At 41.2% G+C, this 22348-nt stretch overlaps 1 protein-coding gene across 2 annotated transcripts in view; it reads right to left on the minus strand.

Moving 5' to 3' along the window:
• OXR1 (oxidation resistance 1) overlaps nucleotides 1-22348 on the minus strand; it is a 55051-nt gene that overhangs the window by 14614 nt on the left and 18089 nt on the right. The window contains exons 2-4 of one of the 2 annotated variants that reach the window (XM_089664460.1): nucleotides 14327-14407; nucleotides 6626-6751; nucleotides 3809-3961 (exon numbers count right to left, since the gene is read on the minus strand). In XM_089664460.1, the coding sequence (XP_089520586.1) occupies nucleotides 3809-3961; nucleotides 6626-6751; nucleotides 14327-14407 (360 nt within the window). The remainder of the gene's footprint in view (nucleotides 1-3808; nucleotides 3962-6625; nucleotides 6752-14326; nucleotides 14408-22348) is intronic. The other variant, XM_089664461.1, reaches the window with a different exon arrangement.

Below are 22348 nucleotides of genomic sequence, written 5' to 3' on the forward strand. Positions count from 1 at the left end.
GAGCTTATACTGTCAACTTAGAGCTACTGAGGGAATTGAGCGTATTGTGATTGGAGGCCTTTCCTTTCACAGATATATGACTGATAATACATGTACACACACACACAGATGATTAAAAAGCTGCTTGAGACAAGCAGCAAGACGTCAGTCTTTGTCTCAATCTACAAATACATTACTAAGGTGAGCAACGATTCACCTCTAACAGAAATGACAATTCTCAAAGTTATTGTCCCTCAATACAATAATGAATACATAGGTAGAATTAAAGAGACATTAAACAATATCAATATTCTCCAAATATAATGCATACACATCCACTACTTAACTGCCCTGTAATCTATTTTTTGTTAGGTGTTTTTCTGCCTCCTTGTAACATCTTTTGTGAGCTCCTGAAGCTCTTCTTCCACTGTTTTGGACTGGGCCACCTACAGACCATTTACTGTGATCTACCAGTGAGCTAAATTGATATAGAATTACGTGCACGTGGAAGTAAGACACTGACACTTCGCAGTTTGCCAACTTCCTAAAATTCTGTTTTATTGAGGAAATAACAGTAACATTTATAGGTCTCATGATGCAGGCGAAGCATATACATTGATTGGGTGAAAAGTCCACTAGGTTTCTGTGTGTTCTTCCATCCGTGTTGATATCTTCCAATCATTGTCCCCAAAACAACTCATTCCATTTTATGGGGGGTTGTTTATGTTAAAAGATACTTTTCTTCTAATGAGTCACCTAGGGTGAGACTCCGGATGAAGGCGCCATCTTAATTATCATTGTTCTGTCAACTTATATCTGATTGTTTTCTTAAGAGAGTAAGGAATTTAAAGAGCAAGAAGCAGAAAGTAGCAAGACTATAAGATTGTCATTTTACTAATCATCTAATAGAATGTGGACTGTCTATCACAATCCACTACACCACCACCCCACTTTTTTTTTTGGAGCAAACAGTGCATGTTCGGTGTCATGTGCATGGATCTATGAACACTACAAATCTCATAGTCCATCTCAGGAATGAACAAAAGAGGGCAACTACCTTCCTACATACAGTGGGCTGAATCCAAAAAACAGAGGTATACTGCTCAGGCAAACAATCCATGACAGGTGCAGGCTCTGGCTCGCCACCACACACGATGCAATAGGAAGAAGGGTCAGCCGCACACCGGAAGATTGATGAATATAGTGTGTATTTATTGATCCATAGGACACACAAAACACCAGGACATGAATACGGGACTTGTTGACGCGTTTCACACAATCTCGTCCTTAATCATAACCATGATTAAGTTATGATTAAGCACGCGATCATGTGAAATGCGTTAACAGGTCCTGTATTCATGTCCTGGTGTTTTGTGTGTCCTATGGATCAATAAATATACACTATATTCTTCAACCCTCCGTTGTGCGGCTGACCCTTCTTCCTGTTACATACAGTGGGACCAGGGATAATAACAGGAACTTGGATCAAGGCAACAAAATAAGGAATTTGGAGGATGCTGATAGCAACAGAATGGACATTATTAATTAAGAATACAAACTAGAATAGATTTTGTTTCTTAAACGAGAGTTCAGTGTCACTTTAATTACTTAAAGTGGATGAGAACCCCTACATATACCCAGTGAAGTGACAGACCTTGGGGGATACGCAGAGATGGAACAAATCCTCCTACATAAACTGTACCTGGCTACCTGCAGTATTCTCTTCTCTACAGCTGTTCAAAGTGCTGAATTTATAAAGCTTGTCTGACAGTTCATAAAAAAGGGGATGGAGAGCTGAAATTACACAGAGCAGAGCTCACAGCAGTGAGGAGACTGACAGCTGATTGGAGGGAGGAGACACCTATCTCCACACAGCTCATAGGAACAGAGCTGAGGTCGTCAATCTGCTGGAGGTTCCTGTCCCTGTCACCATATTTCTGTCAGGAAAAAGTGTCAGACTTAATTCATGCTGATAGTAGAGGAACAAAGCAGCAGACAGAAATGGCAATTAGTGACTTAATTAAGTAAGCGTAAGAGATACGTACACATTTTAGAGGTACATACTTTCATATCTGAGGTTTACAATCACTTTAATTGTACATTCACCATAACAAATTGTTATTTTGCTGTATGAAATTATATTTTACTAAGTCATAAACCGTAGTGCAGCGCTAAACAAATAATCACCAATCTGATCTAAAATGATTAATCACTCATGAATATGATTCCAGATCGGAATAAAATTCAATAGAAATTCAGTATATAATATAGTGTCCAGAACTAGCCACAATGGTAGTAGTTATTCCCACTGATGAATGATTATATAAATCTCTCTGTGTATATAGATCTGGAAATCTGGTGGCTGGCGATCAAATTGGATATAGAAAGATTGCCCACTCACCGGAAGCGCAATCTTAATGCGCAAGGATCAGATAAACCAGCAGCAGGGGTTCCCTTGATGGTGCAGCCTGAAGCAGGATCCCTTCCTCTGCTAATACGGATAATGGGTGTCTCCCTCCTAAATGCCTTGGCTCAGGTGAACATTAGTGGGGTCTGGTCACTGGCTCCCTCCTTTAATCCTGGTGTAGCTATTGAAATCCTGCTGAAATTAAAGATTGCCCCCAGACTTCCACGATCCGGCGGCTTGACGTCACGGCGTGTATGGGCTCCTACTGACGCGTTTCGGAAGCAAATACGTCCTCAGAAGGGGGGCAGCACCACTAAAGTTCACCTGATCCAAGGCATTTAGGAGGGAGACACCCATTATCCGGATTAGCAGAGGAAGGGATCCTGCTTCAGGCTGCACCATCAAGGGAACCCCTGCTGCTGGTTTATCTGATCCTTGCGCATTAAGATTGCGCTTTCGGTGAGTGGGCAATCTTTCTATATCCAATTTGATCGCCAGCCACCGGATTTCCAGATCTATATACATGGAGAGATTTATATAATCATTCACCAGTGGGAATAACTACTACCATTGTGGCTAGTTCTGGACACTATATTATATACTGAATTTCTATTGAATTTTATACCGATCTGGAATCATATTCATGAGTGATTAATCATTTTAGATCAGATTGGTGATTATTTGTTTAGCGCTGCACTACGGTTTATGACTTATTCATTTGAGAAAGTTTGTGGTTACTTTTTTTTTTGGTGCATTAGCTGCTACAGTAAGCGCTCGTTTTATACCCTTGATTTTAATTATATTTTACTGTTGACATTCTCTCAAAATTTCCTTTTATATCATGAAAAATAGCTCCTTTTCCACAAAAACTTTACACTGCCATCACCATTCACAATTTGCAACTCCCATGATGCTGTTCACAGCATGTATGATGGACAACGGCTGCATTTGGCTATATGGATACATACACTTTATTATTATGATTATACAGGATTTATTTAACGCCAACAGTTTGCTCAGTGCTTTACACTATAACGCGAGACAATACAACAACAATACAGTTCAATACAAGAGGGAAAGGAGGTCCCTGCTCCTTGGAGCTTACAATTAGGAGGGAGGGGCTAGTGGTACAAAAGGTAGTAACTGTGGGGGATGGACTGGTTGGAAGAGTAGAAGATTCCATTATTAGCGGAGGGCAGGATTGGCTTCCCTGAAAAGATAGGTTTTCAGAGATCGCCTAAAAGTGAGCAGAGTAGGCGATAGCCTGATAAATTGGGGTAGAGAGTTCCAGAGGATGGGAGAAGCTTTGGAGAAGTCCTGGAGACGAGCATGGGAGGAGGAGACGTGAATTAAAAGTGAAAGGATCCTGCCACTGTAATGCATATAGCCACACTATTGTCAAAAGATAAATTATAAGGTTACCTGGGCATCACTGTCTTTAATCACCAGGAGGACAGGAGTGTCTAATCCCAGCATTGTCCTGTACAGAGTCTTCAGACTCATTCCATGTTTTGCTGTACTGTACACAAGTGTCCATGGGTAGCCAATTGTGCGAGGTGGGAGGTGCTTTGTGAGCTGTTGGAACAGTCAAAGACACTAGCATTAGATAAATGAAACAGTTTCAATCTAAAAATAATATAGTCTCGATAATATATCCTAAAATAGACAGCCAAAATAGGATTGTGTACTCACAGTAAATTAATAAAAATAAATAAATCTGTGGGCCAGCCCAAGATAACACCTTCTAATCAGTTTGTAGCAAGCAGGACTGAAGCAAGTTGGGACCTGTGTTCATCAATGGACTCCAAGGAATGGATTCTACAAATAAAATCTTAATACGGCTTTCTGGTTCACAACTCCAAGTTGTGAGACAGTGGCCCCTGCTGCCCTTTGGAGAACCAAGGTTTGATCCCTTGGAGTCAACAAGACAAAATAGGGAAGGTACATGGAAGCTTCCTTTGCAAGGAGTACTCAGGGAATAGCAGGTAGATATCCATGCAAAACAAGCAAGGAGGAATACACATCCAATAAAACTGAGGATCAACCTCAACTCCCACCTAACTGTAGGGGATTCTTCCAGCAGCCAGTTCCCTCTGCTGCCGAGCAGCACACAACAGATCCTGACTGGACAAGCTCAAACAAGAAATGAAGAAATGTGGGTCAGTGCATGCTTAATGCATCATCACTTCTGGTTTTTGGAACGCACTTGGTTTTCCAGACTGTCACTTCTGGTCCTGGTAAGGTAGTCCGAAAATAGACTTAAAAACAAAAAGGGGGTGGGTGGAGTACCTCGGTGAGGATGGCACTCAACACTCCACTCTCATTTAGCAGTTGAGAGACAGACAATTCCTTGACCAATGACAAAAGACCTGAGGGAGAAGAGTTAAGGGAATAGTTTCCAGCACAGATTCCTCAAAAAGCAAGATTCAGCTAGGCATTTAGCTCATCAAGAAGGTGTAATTCACTAGGGTCTGTAACGAATAGTCTTTCAACAGTAGGTCATCTGTCTCACAAGGGGGATACCATGAGAAGGCAATAGAACATACACTGGAGCCAACACCCTGAAGAACATTAGGTTTGCAGGGGTAACACTTATGAGTCACAGCACTGGCAGGATGGTGATCAGTCAAACGCTAGTAACAGCTGTCCATGCAGGTAAGAGCATCTGGGGAAGGACAGGGATGGTGGATCTGAGAAATACCAAGCACAACTGTTGGCCTTATGTCTGATGGCCTTAAGTATCCCAAAGGGATCAATTGATTGCTCTCGGGGAGAGGACAGTGGCCAGAATGGGACAGGCCAAAAAAGAGCTATAATAAAAATCTCTGGGTTAAGGAAGTCACATAGTGGCAGAGGTAGGTCTGGTAATCTGTGTAGTGGCGCAGGAAGATAGAAGGTTAGCGGCCTGACAGAGTGCAAGATATTTTATTGTATACCTGAAGAGGTGCTCTCTGTACCTGAATGCCACAATACTCAAGAGCCGGCAAAGATTAACAAACATGCCCCCACTTCCCACCTTTGGAAATGTGGGGGCCCAATTTCATACTAAAGACTTCTTTGAGGGTTTAGCAGGTTTCTTGTTTCCAACCTTGAGGGTGGCCAAAGAACCAGGCTTGGGAGGTCTAGTCGGGTCTACTCCAGGACTAGGTGAAATAGAGGGATAAAACTCAGCTGATCTTTCCTTGGACTTCTCATGCTGAGGCAGATGAACGGTCTTATGAAACAGAAGTCTGAGGTAATGGCAGAAGATTTTGGTTCCCCCAAACAAGTTCAGCAGGAAAATCCTAAGGGGACACCAAATCAGAGTCAGAGATGGTATTCTAAGCCTGTCATAGGATCGGAAACAGTCTCTGCAGGAAGGCACAGGAGCAAACTTAAGGCCTCTATAGTCAGCACCAGCAAAAACTGTGCAAATTTGGCCACACATTGTCGTGTCACTGTAGTGCAGACCTTAGGTAATGAAGGAGGGAACTTGGCCACACCCAGCTCAGCTGAGGCCTCAGCTACACCCCATAACCTTCAGAAGAGCAAACGTCACCTAAAAACAGGGACGTGTGAGCTTGGGGTACCTATTGCAGTGGGATTGTCCCCTCTGTCTAGATACAGACATGTATGCAAAAGTTATAGGACAAGACCTCAGGTAATCACAAAAACACAGAAAGCTGGAGGTTGAATGGCTGGAGGAGACCAAAGTCACTGTATGTGAGTAATAGAAATAGACCGAAGTGCAGAGCTCCACTCCGCTCTTTGCAAAGCAGAAACAGCAGTGTGGCTATGCTTCCTTGACAGTTAATGGTGGGTAAGAATACTGAGCATGCAACACCCATCCAGTGAATGATGTCAGTGCTCAGTCCCTCAGTGTTAATCTTTTCCACTGTACAGAACCGACAGAAAGTGGAAAGTCTATAGGCGCTCAGAATAGGGTCTTGAAATCTACTATGGAACATAGTGCCTGAAGTTAACTTCCAAGCTATTCCTGCAATGTCTGGCCCAACAGAGTATGGGTATTGCCCTCTAAAGATAGAGTTAGGAAAGGCTCCTCCAGATAACCAATGTTGTAGAGACTAGCTTAAACAGTGATATTTAGGCATTTTAATTTTCCTTAAAGGTTTAAACTCAAAAGCAAATTTCACCTACAGGTAGCACTGCAGAAGAACTCTGCAACTATTACTCTCCGCCTTGAAAAGCTGCAAGAAGCAGAAAATAGACATGTGTCACTAAAATAGGAAAACAGCCCACCTTTTCTATTTGGTCAGTTTGTAGAAGCTGGCTAGGGTCACTGAGGTTTGGTCTGAAAGCTTCGGGCTCAAGGTCAGTCTTGATGCTTGTTGCTTGCTTGGAGTTCACGTCCTCCCTTGTGGTAATCTTTACAAGACAGATGAAAAAACAAGTTAACAGAAACAGCAGGACACACAAAGGTGACTGGCTGGCTGAAATCAATGTATTTCAGAGTAATTGCCATGATTGTGTGACTATCTTTCTTTACAGTGACTTCTGAAGGTCAAGAAAAGAGATTATATATATATATATCCCTTCTACTAAGAACATAGCGATTACTGGGCATATTTCTGAAAAGCTTTATTTTTCTTTTTAAAGTGTTACTAAATCCACATCAGTAAATTAGCCCATATATGCAGTAAAGCATGCTTGCTATACTGGCTGGGGAACCTAAGGGGTTAATCCTCTGCATTGTGTAAAAAGGCTGTTTGATCCATAGTGCTTTGCTCCTCCCCCTTGTTTAAGAGTTCACCTCTTATCTCCTGAGAAGACAGACTGAGCCATAGGCCTTTTGCAAATGCTCAGTTTGGTGTGTATTGCTAGAGAGGTTTTTTTTTTCCTTGGGAGAGTGCATGTGATCAGCACTGGTCAGACAGAGGTCAGGGGATTTCCATCCTCCTAGAGCAGAAAGAAAACTCCTCCTACAAGCTGTAGCTAGTGCTTGTCTGAACACTGATAGAAGTCACAAGACTGCTCTAACTGCTGATGAGAAAAGGTATTTAGCAGTTTATATTTACTAATATAATTACATTTCCATGTTCTATGTGCTGTGGGAGACCAGATATAGTGAATGCAGGGTCCGGGGTTTAGGAACACTTTAATGCCACAAGATTATGGGGTCTTATTGATGAGATATTTCTTACAACTCATATTAATCAAACCTATTCAAACCTGCTTTAGAAAATAACAACGTTAAACTCCAAGTAGATATAAAAGGCATGGATTAACACAAAAGGAGCCAATTAGTTGTGCTGCATGGCAAGGATCATGCCATCAGGAGGAGAGAGCGGAGTGACAGACAGGAAAGCTCATCAGTCTGCTGCATCTCATTGCACTGTGTTACTGAACTGCAGCAGAGATAACTCAGGTGTTCTCACCTGTCAGACAGAGCTGTGTAAATGTCAGAACTAGATTGACACCAACTGTGTATTTAAGAACTCAGCTTTAAAGAATGAAACCTGAAACATATAGGTTGCTTTTATAGAGCAATAATATTCCTGCAAACTGTGCCACTATGGGTCTGGGTTTTATAAGTAAACCTCTGCTGACACAGCCATTCACTGGGAAGCTCAGCGTGCTGCTGTTTCTTCTCCCCCAGCACTCTGCGCAGCCAAGAACAGACGGTACAGTGGGGCCAAAAAGTATTTAGTCAGCCACCAATTGTGCAAGTTCTCCCACTTAAAAAGATGAGAGAGGCCTGTAATTGGCATCATAGGTAGACCTCAACTATGAGAGGCAAAATGAGAAAAAAAATCCAGACCGACAATCATATTGGCTGATTTGGATAGAATTTATTTGCAAATTATGGTGGAAAATAAGTATTTGGTCAATATCAAAAGTTCATCTCAATACTTTGTTATATATCCTTTGTTGGCAATGACAGAGGTCAAACGTTTCCTGTAAGTCTTCACAAGGTTGGCACACACTGTTGCTGGTATGTTGGCCCATTCCTCCATGCAGATCTCCTCTAGAGCAGTGATGTTTTGGGGCTGTCACTGGGCAACACGGACTTTCAACTCCCTCCAAAGGTTTTCTATGGGGTTGAGATCTGGAGACTGGCTAGGCCACTCCAGGACCTTGAAATGCTTCTTACGAAGCCACTCCATTGCCTGGGCGGTATGTTTGGGATCATTGTCATGTTGGAAGACCCAGCCACGTTTCATCTTCAATGCCCTTGCTGATGGAAGGAGGTTTGCACTCAAAATCTCACAATACATGGCCCCATTCATTCTGTCCTGTACATGGATCAGTCGTCCTGGTTCCCTTGCGGAGAAACATCCCCAAAGCATGATGTTGCCACCCCCATGCTTCACAGTAGGTATGCTGTTCTTTGGATGCAACTCGGCATTCTCTCTACTCCAAAACATGATGAGTTGTGTTTCTACCAAACAGTTCTATTTTGGTGTCATCTGACCATAGGACATTCTCCCAATCCTCTTCTGGATCATCCAAAGGCTCTCTAGCAAACTTCAGACGGGCCCAGACATGTACTGGCTTAAGCAGGGGGACACGTCTGGCACTGCAGGATCTGAGTCCCTGGCGGCGTAGTGTGTTACTGATGGTAGCCTTTGTTACGTTGGTCCCAGCTCTCTGCAGGTCATTCACTAGGTCCCACCATGTGGTCCTGGGATTTTTGCTCACCGTTCTTGTGATCATTTTGACCCCACGGGGAGAGATCTTGCGTGGAGCCCCAGATCGAGGGAGATTATCAGTGGTCATGTATGTCTTCCATTTTCTAATTATTGCTCCCACAGTTGATTTGTTCACACCAAGCTGCTTGCCTATTGCAGATTCAGTCTTCCCAGCCTGGTGCAGGTCTACAATTTTATTTCTGGTGTCCTTCGACAGCTCTTTCGTCTTCACCATAGTGGAGTTTGGAGTGTGACTGTTTGAACTTATCAGTATAAAAGACACCTGTCCACAATCTCAAACAGGTGCCATTGATACAGGTAATGAGTGCAGGACAGAGGAGCCTCTTAAAGAAGAAGGTACAGGTCTATGAGAGCCAGAAATCTTGCTTGTTTGTAGGTGACCAAATACTTATTTTCCACCATAATTTGCAAATAAATTATTTCCAAATCAGCCAATGTGATTGTCTGGATTTTTTTTCTCATTTTGTCTCTCATAGTTGAGGTCTACCTATGATGCCAATTACAGGCCTCTCTCATCTTTTTAAGTGGGAGAACTTGCACAATTGGTGGCTGACTAAATACTTTTTTGCCCCACTATAAGTGATCACTTATAAAAAAAAAGACATTATGAATACCCTTTTCCCCTTTTTTATATCTATACACAAATATTTTGCCTTTCATTTCTATTTTAAACTGAATGGGTTGTTTTACAAGGTGAGGGATTACATATACTTTACGTTTGACGATAAAGATGTAATTATTCTGCATTAGTAACATCAGTGGATATTCTGTATACATGTACAGTATATGCAGTAGTGGCAAGTCATGTGCAATGCACTCTGAAATACATAACATTTAGAAAGTTGGAGATTTTCACACTGCATGCAATGACCGTACCGGACTCCATGCCTAAAGAATGCCCACTCCTTGCTGCAAATTCCCAACAAACGGACGTGACAATATTACAACTCTCCCACAAATTAGACTTTTATTTTAAATAAGCTCAGCACTGTAAAAGGTATGAAAGTGAAAACTCCATGAACACAAAGAAATAGAACATCAATTCAACACAAACCGTTGACAACCTGAAATGTACGCAGATCTTCGCTGGAAATAAATTCAACAAAAGGAGAACAAATACAATAAAACAAAATACATCAAGATTTAAAAAATGATACTTGAATGCTTTATACACCAATTCTGATGCAGTTTTCACGAACAAAGCTGGAAAGCTATATTTTATTTCTGAACTTTCGTTCTCAGGCTAAAGAAACTTATAAAAGATGTTTGGGGCTCAAACAGGTTTAGGGATTAAATGTATGGGTTCTTCAAGTCCTAGTTACCATGCTGTGGCTCTGCTCTCCTCACCCCGTATGACAGCTGGGAGACAATCTGTGTATATGGCTGGGCAGTCTTATCGTGAGATAGTATGTCACAGGGTCTACCTACCCCAATCCCAACATGTACCATGCTTCAGGTTGCCATATGCTAACCTGTTGTAATCCAGCTTTTCTACGGACCCTTAAGCACTATAGACTGGTATACCCCCCAAAAAAGTTTTACGTGCACTGGGAGAACAATTATGCTAAGGCAGATAGGTTACTGCATTCACTTCATTATTAATGGCTAGCATTCAACAAGCTTGAGAAACTAATGAGTTTGAGGGCTATTCATAGATCAAGTATTTTGAGAATTCAATCATTTTGATATTTTAGAAACATTTATAGGTATGTTTATAATATTTCATTTTCTTTAAAGACAAAGTTCGCCCATTTAAAAAACTCTGTGAGGTCAAGGCATCCCAGCAATGTAAAAAAATAACATTTATGTCATATCTGTAAGCCAAGCTCTGCTTCACCAAAGCCTGGCCAAAAAATTATCATCCTGACAAATCTGCCTCATCCTGGCATAGAAGCGGAGATGCCTTGAGTGTGCCTTAGCATCATCATATGAACTAGCGCTCTCCATTGTCAGTATGGACAATGTCTTTTTGACTGAATGGGGCCCCTTGACTGCACAGTATTTTTTAAAGGTGAACTTAACCTTTAAAGAAAATTCAAATATGTGTAAGAATGCAGCTGGAATAACAGTGCTCAGTAGATGAAGACCCCACTTTGGAGTGGATCCTGATTCTTGCAGCTTTATGGTTTTCAGAGAACTAGAAGTTACAAAAAGCACCAACTGCTAGTAGCTCTGAGGTTGTAGCTCGTTGATAGGAATAGTTTGGTTCTTTACTTTTTACATAGCCTTTATTCCGCCAACAAAACCAGGTAGAAAGATATTTTTTTCCTATATAAAACCAGGTGTGGTCACACTGTAAATTAGTAACCTAGCAACAGACCAACATGTTCTACTTCATATATGTTTAAATGTAGTCTAAACCACTGGTCAAAAGGTTTTCCAGCATAGTATATTCAACATGAGACTGCACAATCTGTAAAGTAGTAACCTAGCAACAGACCAATAGGTTCCATTTCCTATATGTTAAATGTGGTCTGAACCATTGCTCAAAAGCATTCCAGTGGAGTATATTCAACATGAGACTGTACAATCTGAAAAACGCCAGTTTGACAGTTCATGACCCCATGGTCTCACCATATAACAGCCTCTCTCAACCTTGTAACACCACAATAACTCTTGAAATAATTTTGAGGTTTGGGAAACCAAGTTAAAACTAATTCATTGGGGGAATGTGCAAATGCCTCTTATACTATTGGCCAGTGAAAAGAATGCCCCCTTAGAGCGGTGGTCAGAATGCCACCATTGCAGAAAGCTAAAAAGATCATTGGTATGCAGCTGGCCTGGCCAACTGGTGCTAGCCCCAAACTATGAAGGTACCATCAATATGGAGGTCAATTGGCCCCTTCTCAAAGAACTCCAAGCAACCCCTGGAGAAACTCTATGGTTCTGCATAACCCTGGCTGAGAATGGCTGTTATAGAACCTTAAGGCAGACTAGAGATGTGTTTGAAACTACACTTATAAACAAGATGAGGTCTACTTGGTTAGTCATGTAATCTGCTGTCAAGACTATTAGATGTAACCACTGGAAAGAGAATAGTTAAACAATTATTGAAAAGTAACTCTACAGTGTGAACTGGAGCCATGACACGATTGTTTCACTGCATCAATGTTTCATTTGGCACCAAGTCTGGGACACACAAGTATTCACCTGTATCTTGCTCCAGAGGGCGGCAGCACACAGAACATTTGCAAACTGTATACCACCCAAACAGATGAAGGCCTCCCTTAAATGTGTATAATGGCCAATCTGAGAAAGGTGGGTAGAGGTGGAGGCAATTTACAAGCCAATTCATAAAAATATGATGGGTAACACTGTGCCAATATACATTAATTGACACATTTTGAATGTGGGAAACATCTATGGGAAGGCAAGACGGCAGTAAGCTGGAAAAGTGTGCAACCTCCTGACCAGCATAGACCTTTTTGTTATGAGACTGAGTTGTACTCATTGATTGCTCTGTAAATATAAAGTAAAAAAGTGTCAGAGGAAACAAAAGCTGACATGCAAGTATGACCCAGAAACCAAAATTCAGCATGGAAATATGCCCCCTAGGATTTGTTGAGTACTACCTATATACACATACAATAGTGTTCTCGTTAATGCAATAGGTTCTGTAATTTTACCAACATCTACTTCTAAAACTGTAAAAAGGTGATTTACATTGTCCTTGCACTTCTCATACAGTGCAGCAGGATTGTCCGTACACATGGCTGGTCATTTCAATTAACACAAATGCAATGACAGTCAGCACACCAGAAAAACACACACTTCGGGAACAGAGTCAGCAGAATCAGCTCAACTGTGAAAGCATTTGTGCTGTAAGCACAGAGTACCATGATCCAGCAAAAGACACAAAATGATGACTTGCTGCTTAAATATAGAACAAAATAATGTTGTTCAGGGTTTGCTTTCATCAGTTGGCAACTGAAATAAGGAAAATAAACGAAAATGATCAAATGACCCAAGAGTCAAAAGTGAAAATGAGACGCAAGACAGATTCTGGGACATAAAAAAAAAACAAAAACAAAAAAAATAAACAAAATAGACACAAACCAGCACACATTGAGAAAAGTTATCACTGCAAAAAGCAAAAATAAGAGACAGAGAAAGAGAGATACAACAATTTAGCTTTTCTAAAGGAGCCCCAGCCAGCTAAGCTGTGCTGAATATTTCAAGGTGTGCGAGATAGTGTGCGTTAGTGGGCCAGTAAACCCAGAGCAACCCATAACAGGTATAGATGGAAAAGTTTCAGAGCTGGACTTAGAACACAAGTAAAATGTACCATTTACTGTCAAGCTATGTTTGCTCATCTGTCGTCCTCTAACCCCAAAAGCACAGGGCAGCTGATATGCAGGATCTGTTTACAGATACCTGCACAAAAGCTTCAGAAAATGATGGAAACTGAAATAAAATAATTTGATGAGGCACCACAGCTGCTGTCTGATATTCTCGCTGGTAGCTTGCTCTCTTTCTAAAGCTGGGTTGAGGCAGCATTTGGGCAAATATGGACTTGGAGGCAGTCTCCAACAAGACATAAAAGGGGGAATCTGATACAGAGCAAGGTTCGTGCGTTTCAGACCATTTCTTAGGAGTTACGACTAAGGCCCAGGAAGTGGCTAAAACTCGTCAACCTTGCTCTGTATTGGATACCCCCTTTTATGCTTTGATGGATTTCAAAAAAATCTATGGTTTAACTATACTTTGCCTCATTACCTTTATCTATTTAAGGTAAGAACCGATACCTTATGGTGCCAATATCAACTGCTTTAACCGTGACAGAAACTGTCATTCTGTATGGCTAGTCTTTGAATCATACACCATTCCTGGATAAAGCTTTACAGCTTCTTGTACCATCTCTCCATACAATGAATAGGTAATGTGAAGATACAAATTAATTTATTCAATGAGCAGGCTAGTGATGATGTGAAGCTGAACCAGGGAACAAAAGGTGCCCCCTATCTGGCAGTGCAATGAGATGTATGAATTACAAATCTAGCTGAACAGGATTAGAAACTCTTTGGACAGTAAAACAGTTCCCATACACAGGTTTTACCTGTGTTTTAAGCCATTTGCCTGAAATTATGCTTTAATTACTTTAGATCCCATCCAAAAAACTTTTACATCTATAGCCAGATATTTATTAGTTTTATCCAAGCCAACTCGTGTTAGGTTTTGTGACCCATTAAAGCCTACACCATCCTTCAGCAGCTGTTCTAGGTCTCACTAAAGGACACTATGATGCAAGAGGCGGATTTCCTGAAAATGGGGTAACTACTGAAGAGGGCACCTTGAGACGTCTGCAGAGAGTGCGCAGTTCTTCAGTATTTAGGGCATCGATCCTGCGGTGGTACTCAGCCACTGACACTACCTGAATATGGAGACAGGAAGACAATAATTCTACTAATAGCAGAGGAAGGAAACAACAAAAGAAAGTTAGAAAAGCAACAGAAGCAAGACACGGAGAAAAAGAAACCGCAACATAATGTTTGAGGAATGGTTAACATTTATAATACTGTATTAACGATGAATGCCAGATCATTCATGCAAAGTATCCATTTTCTGGCGTTTGGATATTTCACAAAATCTGCTGAACTGCTGTTTCTGAGAATGAAAAATTGTGTCACAAGGATCAGACATATAACACTGCCTCCAAAAAGTAGACATATGTTAGAAGAAATCAATTAACCAAAGACAAAAAACATCATGTAATGATATTACAAACACAAAAGTATATATAAAAAGGCTATAAAAATACACTAAATGGCAAAGAGTTTGGGAAAACCTGACCGACATATCATCAATGCTCCAAATTACGGAGTTCAGATGTTTCCACTGAAGGATATTGTTAATACTACAAAGACATTTTAGACAATTTTGAACTTCTCACATTGTGCTAACAGTTTGGGGAAGACCCTTCTCTTTCTCAGCATGAGTGTGCCCCTGAGCACAAAGCTCATAAAGGCATGTTTTCATTTGTTTGGTGTGGAAGCATTCAAATGGCCTGCACAAAGCTCCGACCTCAACCCTACTGAATGTGGGGTTAAGTGGAACATCAATTGTAAATCAAGTCTTCTTGTCCAACACCAGTACCTGACATCACATACGCTCATTTTGGCCCAATGGGCAAAAAGTCCAGCCAACACTCCAAAACACTTAAGGACTGGACCCCAAACTTCACATTAATGCCCACAGTTTTGGAAAGGGATGTCCAAAAGCTTAAAATAGGTGTGATGGGCAGGTGTTCACAAATGTTTGTCAAAATAGTGCATACATTTTAAAATTATCCTTCCAGCAATATTGGCATTTTAAATTAAATTCTGAAAAGTTCAAGGGGTTCGGTACTTCACCTACAGTTTTATTCATTCATTCCTGATAAATAACTGACAGCTTTTTACACCTGTACCCCCATCCCGTCTTCTTGATTTTATTATTATTCCTGCATGCTGGTGGGTGGATCTCCCAAACTAACACCAGCACCTTTGTCCTCATCCTCAAAAGATTAGGAAGAACAGAATTTCCCTTGTGATTAATTTTTTCACGTAAAAAAAATGAAAAACAAATATTGCTGGTCCATGGGTGACTTTTATTGCATTTGAAAGGTTTAAATCAAACGATGAAAGTGGCAAACCTTCAAAAAAAGAGGTTTCCTGTTTTTTTTAATTCTTATTTTCTTTAGAACTTAATTTGCTTAACAATTAATGAGCACATGGTATATTTAGTACTTTTTTTGACAGAATTTTCCTGCACACTACAAATTCTGTAAGAGCTTATGAAGCTCCATGGGAAATGATCCATCAGAGGCCACAGCATCCGTCATAAACCATCCATTTTGATAAATTTTAGTTCACTCATCAACCAGATCACGGCTGAGAAGCTTTAAGTCTTTTTCACATGACATTCTGATCAGGTTCGCAAGTTTTTTTTTTTGTTCTTTTTTAGGTGGACCTGATCGGAAGCTCCATGCAGCCCTATGGACAGTCCAATATAAAACAAACTTGTGTCTGTTCACATCTGACATGGATTTCACAACACTGACTCCTTCCTGTTCAGCATTGATTCAGCATGGGATCTGCTCACAGATTTCCTGCTGAGCAGAACAGGCTCCACATGAAAGGAGCCTTAAAAGCTGATATGCAGCCACTCTAATAAAGGTTGTAAATTTCTCGTGGCCAGATATGTTCCATGGTTCTGTATTTGAACTGCAGGGCTGTAGAGGAATGTTTGTGACCAAAGTGAGTAGACGTCCCAGTGAGTTAGAAATGTTTAGTAACATAAACCCCATTTATGCACAGCAACATAACATTTGCAGACCATAGAATGGGTGTTGGTAAGTGGACCAATGCTTGGATAGTGGACCAATGCTTGGATAACCACTCTGCAGCCAGACAGAAGCCAATTCTTGTATATGAATGAAAGCCAATAAGAGTTTAAACATTCATATGGGGATGACATTTGAAAAACAAAAAATGCTAGTACTATATTACATGGCATTTTCTAGATGGATACAGTTCAACTTTAATGCAAGCCTCCACTGTCCAACTCTTAAGTTACCAACTAGTGGTGAAGCAGTGAGCCGCCAGCCACTGTACTAGTATCCAGCGTCATAGCGAAACAATTGGAGATTCTATCTAAGGCTTCTTAAACATAAATATGTACTTGCTGCTTCTTAGGTTCCTGACGATGCCAGGTTGAAGAACTCTACCAAACTCTCAAAGATGAACCCCATCCCTGCCATCTCCTACTGCACTGGCAATTCTGTAAGAGCTTATGAAGCTCTATGGGAAATCATACATCAGAGGCCACAGCATCCGTCATAAACCATCTAATAGTACAGGTTCAATCATTAAATTTTCAAGCATGATCAGTAATAACATGCTTAGGCATGACAAGTGAATTCCTCCTTTGGTAAAAGGAAAGTTATCGCAGATAAAGAGGAACAAAGCCCTACAGTCACATGAGCCAGAAAACCTCAGTGACAAATTGCACAGAAGAAGCCACATGGGAGAACATAGAGGATCCTCCTAAGACTATGGCATGTTCCTTCATTCTTCACCGTCAGGAAACTGAGCAAAAAGACAGTAAACAAAACGATTACTATGGAGGTTTTAGAATTCATTGTATAAAGTTTTTTTTTTTTTAGGAGGATCTGTTTTGTTTGCAGTGATAGGTGTGCACTGTAGCATATGTACTTGGACCAAGTGGCAAGGATTTCTTTATCCTGTGAGTAAGAGAAAGGTTTGAAAACTGCAGGAGAAACAAGCTAATACAAGTTTTTTATATCTTGCCAAAGACGAAAAAGTTCTTTGCATTAACCACCCTAAAACTGATTTCATAATAGGTTACATGTGAGCTATATATCATTAATTTATAGGATCCTACAAACAGAAACACGAATGCTAGATAGGCTGTTGGTACCAGCACGATTAAACTATTAAAAAAAAAAAAAAGGAAATGTAAATGGCACAATGGAGAATAACTAACACACATATACATATAAGAAGGACATACAGAACATAACAAAAGAAGGTTGGCTGATTTAATACAAGAGTACAAAAAACTACTTAAGTTTCTCAATGACAAGTTCCAAGGATAATAACATAGTCCTGTCTTCTCTACCTTGTGAGCCAATGGTGTGGAACATGTATGTTGCCAGTGATATCAGAACTCCCATTATGCATACTTGTTCCAGGCCAGTGCTTCACTGGGCAGTGGGATAACGAAAACAGCTAATCTTTAAAGACAAGTCCCTCAATGAAAGCTCTATATTTCTGCCAAAACACGTTTCTTCTTTATGGATAGAAGGGCAAGGGTACAACCTCTGGTAGGTATTCGCAACTTCGTGTCCCTCCTGGGAGGATTTCCCTTCACTTTATGTCCTGGAGACCACTAACACTTGGACATCAAGTGAGGACAGAACTCTCCAGCAGAGACACTAATAGCCATGCACCATCTTCTGCTCCACTTCTCCAGACTCACTGACCACTGGGTCAAGAAGTGAGGAGACAACTCTCCACTGCAGACACTTAGGGGTTGATTTACTAAAACTGGAAAGTGCAAAACCTGGTGTAGCTGTGCATGGTAGCCAATTAGCTTCTAACCGTAACTTGTTCAATTAAGCTTTGACAATAAAACCTGGAAGCTGACTGGTTTCTATTCAGGTCTGCACCAGGTTTTGTACTTTCCAGTTTTAGTAAATAAACCCCTTAGCCTTGAACCCTCTTTCCAAGTTATCTAGTCTCACTGATCACTGGGACAAGAAGTGAGGAGAGAACTCTCCGGTGGAGATACTTCACCTTGAACCCTCTTCCCAACTTCTCCAGGTTCATTGACCACTGGGACAAAAACTGAAGAGAGAACTCTCCAGAGGAGACATTTAGCCTTTCTGTACAAAAAGAAAGAAAAAGTCCGGAGAGCACACCAAAAGTTAAATGTAAAGTGAGGTGCCACCAGATGTACCTGGTAGGATGTTGCCTAGAGCAATGCAAGAAAAAAAAAGAAAAATAGGTTACACACCTAAAAGGCTACCCTCAAAAACATAATTTATTATAATCAATAAACCATACATAGTAAAAACACATTGCATCGGAGATCCAGGAACCATTCCCAACCATACACTTCCTACTCCCCACAGGGTAGGGGACCTCCCAAAATGGTACCCCGGGAAAGTGCCCAATAAGCCTTGCTGAGTGACAACCGCACTCGCACCACCCCTAAGGACTGACCCCCTCCCCCAACACCATACACCACCACCCAACCACCCCCCCAAAAGGAGGAAGCTGAGGTAGGACACTCGCCCACTAAATCCTCCCTACCCCCCAGAGCCCGTCTGTTCTAATTACCCATCCACCAGCTCACTGCATGGACAAGACAATGAATAAAAAACAATCCCATGAATGTAAATTTTCTTCAGGCAGTGAGGGCCAACCTAGGTACCAGATAACTATTGTAAGGTTGAAATCAGCGACCAAAGACCTGAAAGGAGATACCGTGTAGAAGGGGCTATTGCCTCTAAAGTCCAAGCTAGGTAATCAGGTCAATAGTGCACAAACTGGAATAGATATAGATGTGACCAATCCAAAAGGGAAAGAAAGTGTCCTTGCGTAGAATGTCTAGCAAATTAAGTCAACTGAAATAAAGTCTATGCATAAGCACCATATAAAGTGATCCACATACAGCCTGCAGGTATAAATACAGGCTGAATACCATACACTGACTGACAACAACAATCTTCAATAGAAAGCCTCTAGGGTGGAATCCAACCAATCGGAGTCCATTATCATGCATGGACACAGTGTCTTCCTTCATGGCCCACGGCCAGCAGTCACTACAGCTGGATGATCAGCGGAGGCTCTACTGGACATGATCTCACAAACGGGATCACAAGCCGTGGTTTGACTCACAGGATCTAGCTGGCCCCATTACACAGCAAGTACTGGTGAGCCAGTGCTGATATCTAGATCGTATCAGCTGTGCAGCCTTGCACAGGCTGGACTGGATACACACATTGAGGTTGCTGTGGCAGGTACTCATATTATAACTTTGTGTCTAGTTCCGGTGGCAGTGTTACAATCCATGTCTACACCTCCAACACATTGGTTGGATTCCACCCTGGAGGCTTTCTATTGAAGATTGTTGTTGTCAGTCAGTGCATGGTAATTAGCCTGTGTTAATACCTGCAGGCTGTATGTGGATCACTTTATATGATGCATATACATAGACTTTATTTCATTGGATTTAATGTGCTGGACATTATCTGCAAGGACACTTTCTTTCTCTTTTGGATTGGCCACATCTATATCTATACCAGTTTATTGTGCACTATTGATCAGATTGCCTAGTTTGGACTTCAGAGGCAATAGCCCCTTCTACATGGTATTTCCTTTCAGGTCTTCGGTCACTGAGTTCAACCATACAATAGTTACTTGGTGCTTAAGTTGGCCCTCACTGACTGTAGTCAATTTACATTCATGGGATTGTTTTTTATTCATTGACTTGTCCATGCAGTGTGTTGGTGGATGGGTTATTAGATCAGGCGGGGTCTGGGGGGGTAAAGATGACTTAGTGGGCAAGTGTCATATCTCGGCTCCCTCTTGTTGTGGAAGGGGAGTGGGTGGTTGGTTGGGTGGGTTGTGGAGGGTTTTTTTGTGTGTGTGTGCTGGGGGGGGGGGGGGTGTTCTTGGGAGGCTGTTTGGGTGGTTCTTTTGGGGGGGTTGTTGGGAGGTGGTGTGTGGTGTTGGGGGAGGGGGGGTTCGGTCCTTAGGGGTGGTGCGAGTGAGGTGGTCACGCACCAAGGCATATTGGGCACTTTCCCTGGGTACCATCTTGGGAGTGTTCATTTTGGGAGGTCCCCTCCTATGTGGGGGGTAGGGGGTGTATGGTCAGGAGTGGTTCCTGGATCTCCAATGCAATGTGTTTTTACTAGTATGGTTTATTGATTATAATAAATTATGTTTTTGTGGGTAGCCTTTTAGGTGTGTAGCCTATTTTATTTTCTTTTGTTTTTTTATTCCCCCAATTCTTCAGTCTTCTCAAGTCCTTCAGTCTTACTGACAACTGGAACAGGAAGGAAGGGTAAAAATATGTAAGTGGTTCTATCTATTCACAGAGAAAACGGTTTTGGCTGGAGTTACTTTTTAAGGATCCTCATGTGTTTGAGACAGGTATACCTTGACGAAGGCAAAAACCAACTTTGTCTAATTAAAAAATCTGCCACAGGCTACAATACTGCACCTCATTCTGAGCATATCTGAAATAAAGGATAAAAATTGTTTTTCTTTTTTAAATGAAGGGCTACAGCCAGCTGTCTAGCTTTTTTAATATATATCGGGGAGGGGTTAATGTCATGCTGACCAGCAACTAAAGACCAACATGACACATATCCCATGGTAGTCCTATTCAGAGTAGGGGATCACCTATTAGAACATCATTGATCATACTGAAGGATTTACACCAGACACCAACATTGTACAGGCCATTCAGCTGGAAGAATGTCTCAGAAGAATCACAGGTAGACAATTACTTTTAGAATCTGACTGCATATTGACCACTTAAAGCAAATGATGACCACATGCTGCTTTGTAGGGCAGCATCTAGTACAGCCTACACAGAATTTTTTTTGAGGCGTACCCCACTTACCTTAAACACTAGGTGCTGTATTAACACAAAAGTTGACCAGGTGTCCTCTATGTTGCTGTGGAGTGCTACTGCTCCCCTCACCACCACATTGGCCATAGCGTGTTGAGCATCTTCAAGAGCTAATACAGTGGTGAGGTGGGCAGAGTACTCTTACCTAGCAATTAGAAAGGACCTGGTTGTTAAGGACAAGTGTGGTGCTTTTTAGGTCATCATCCATTTAGTCATGTTTTTCATCCGCTTTTGTTTTTTAACTGGAACAAAAATAGAGACTTTTTCTGTTTATTAAAACATACCTGAACAGTAGCTGACAAAAAACGGATGTAAACTAACAACATCCATTTTTCATCTATCAACAGATAGATGGAACGCCTGTGTGAAAAGGGCCTTAGACCCTTTTCAGACAGGCATTCTGTTTGTCCGTTTTTCATCCATCCGTTGATGAAAAAATAAAAATGGAAATCAATGCATCTCTATGGAAAAACAGATGTAAATGAATGATCATCCATTTACATCTGTAGCCTTCCACATCTATTTTTTTGGGAATGAATCAAAACCCGATTTTTGTTTTGTTTTACAGATGTAAATGGACAAATCGTCTGCTTTTGCATTGGGGGTAGATGTAAAAAACGATGTAAAAACAGATTAGTTTTTAGTTTAAAAAAAAAAGTGACTGAACTGATGAAACAAACAGAAAGCCTGTGTGAAAAGACCGTCCTGCCCAGACCTGTGGCACACCAAATGACTGATACCATCTGCTAAAAGGTAGCAAAATCTGGTTAAATAAAATGCTTTGCCAAATGTGTCCCATGTCAAATACACCTAAAATTTCAACAGAAAAAAATCTAGCGAGAATTGCAGAATAAAAACAGGTTTAATTCATTTTTTTTTTTTCAAACAAGCTTTGAAAGCTATATACCAATCAAACTTGAAAATGGTAAAACACACTCTTGGGATACTGCCTTGCAGCTGTATTGCCTCAGCGTTTGTCTTGGCATTCATCTGACAGCCCTTGTTATTACAAATCCTTCTAGGTATTGGCACTATTTTTCTGTGTTCCTTGGTATCAGCTCTGCCCTACAATCCAAAGCCACTGCATCCCCACCTACAAGACCATAGGGGATTTTTTTTTTTTTGGCACAGTAATTTGACAAGAATGAAGTCGTACCGAGCAACC

Source organism: Staurois parvus, unplaced genomic scaffold (genome assembly GCF_062004578.1).
Source record: "Staurois parvus isolate SC_StPar_1 unplaced genomic scaffold, SC_StPar_1.0 ptg000047l, whole genome shotgun sequence".
Taxonomy (NCBI): domain Eukaryota; kingdom Metazoa; phylum Chordata; class Amphibia; order Anura; family Ranidae; genus Staurois; species Staurois parvus.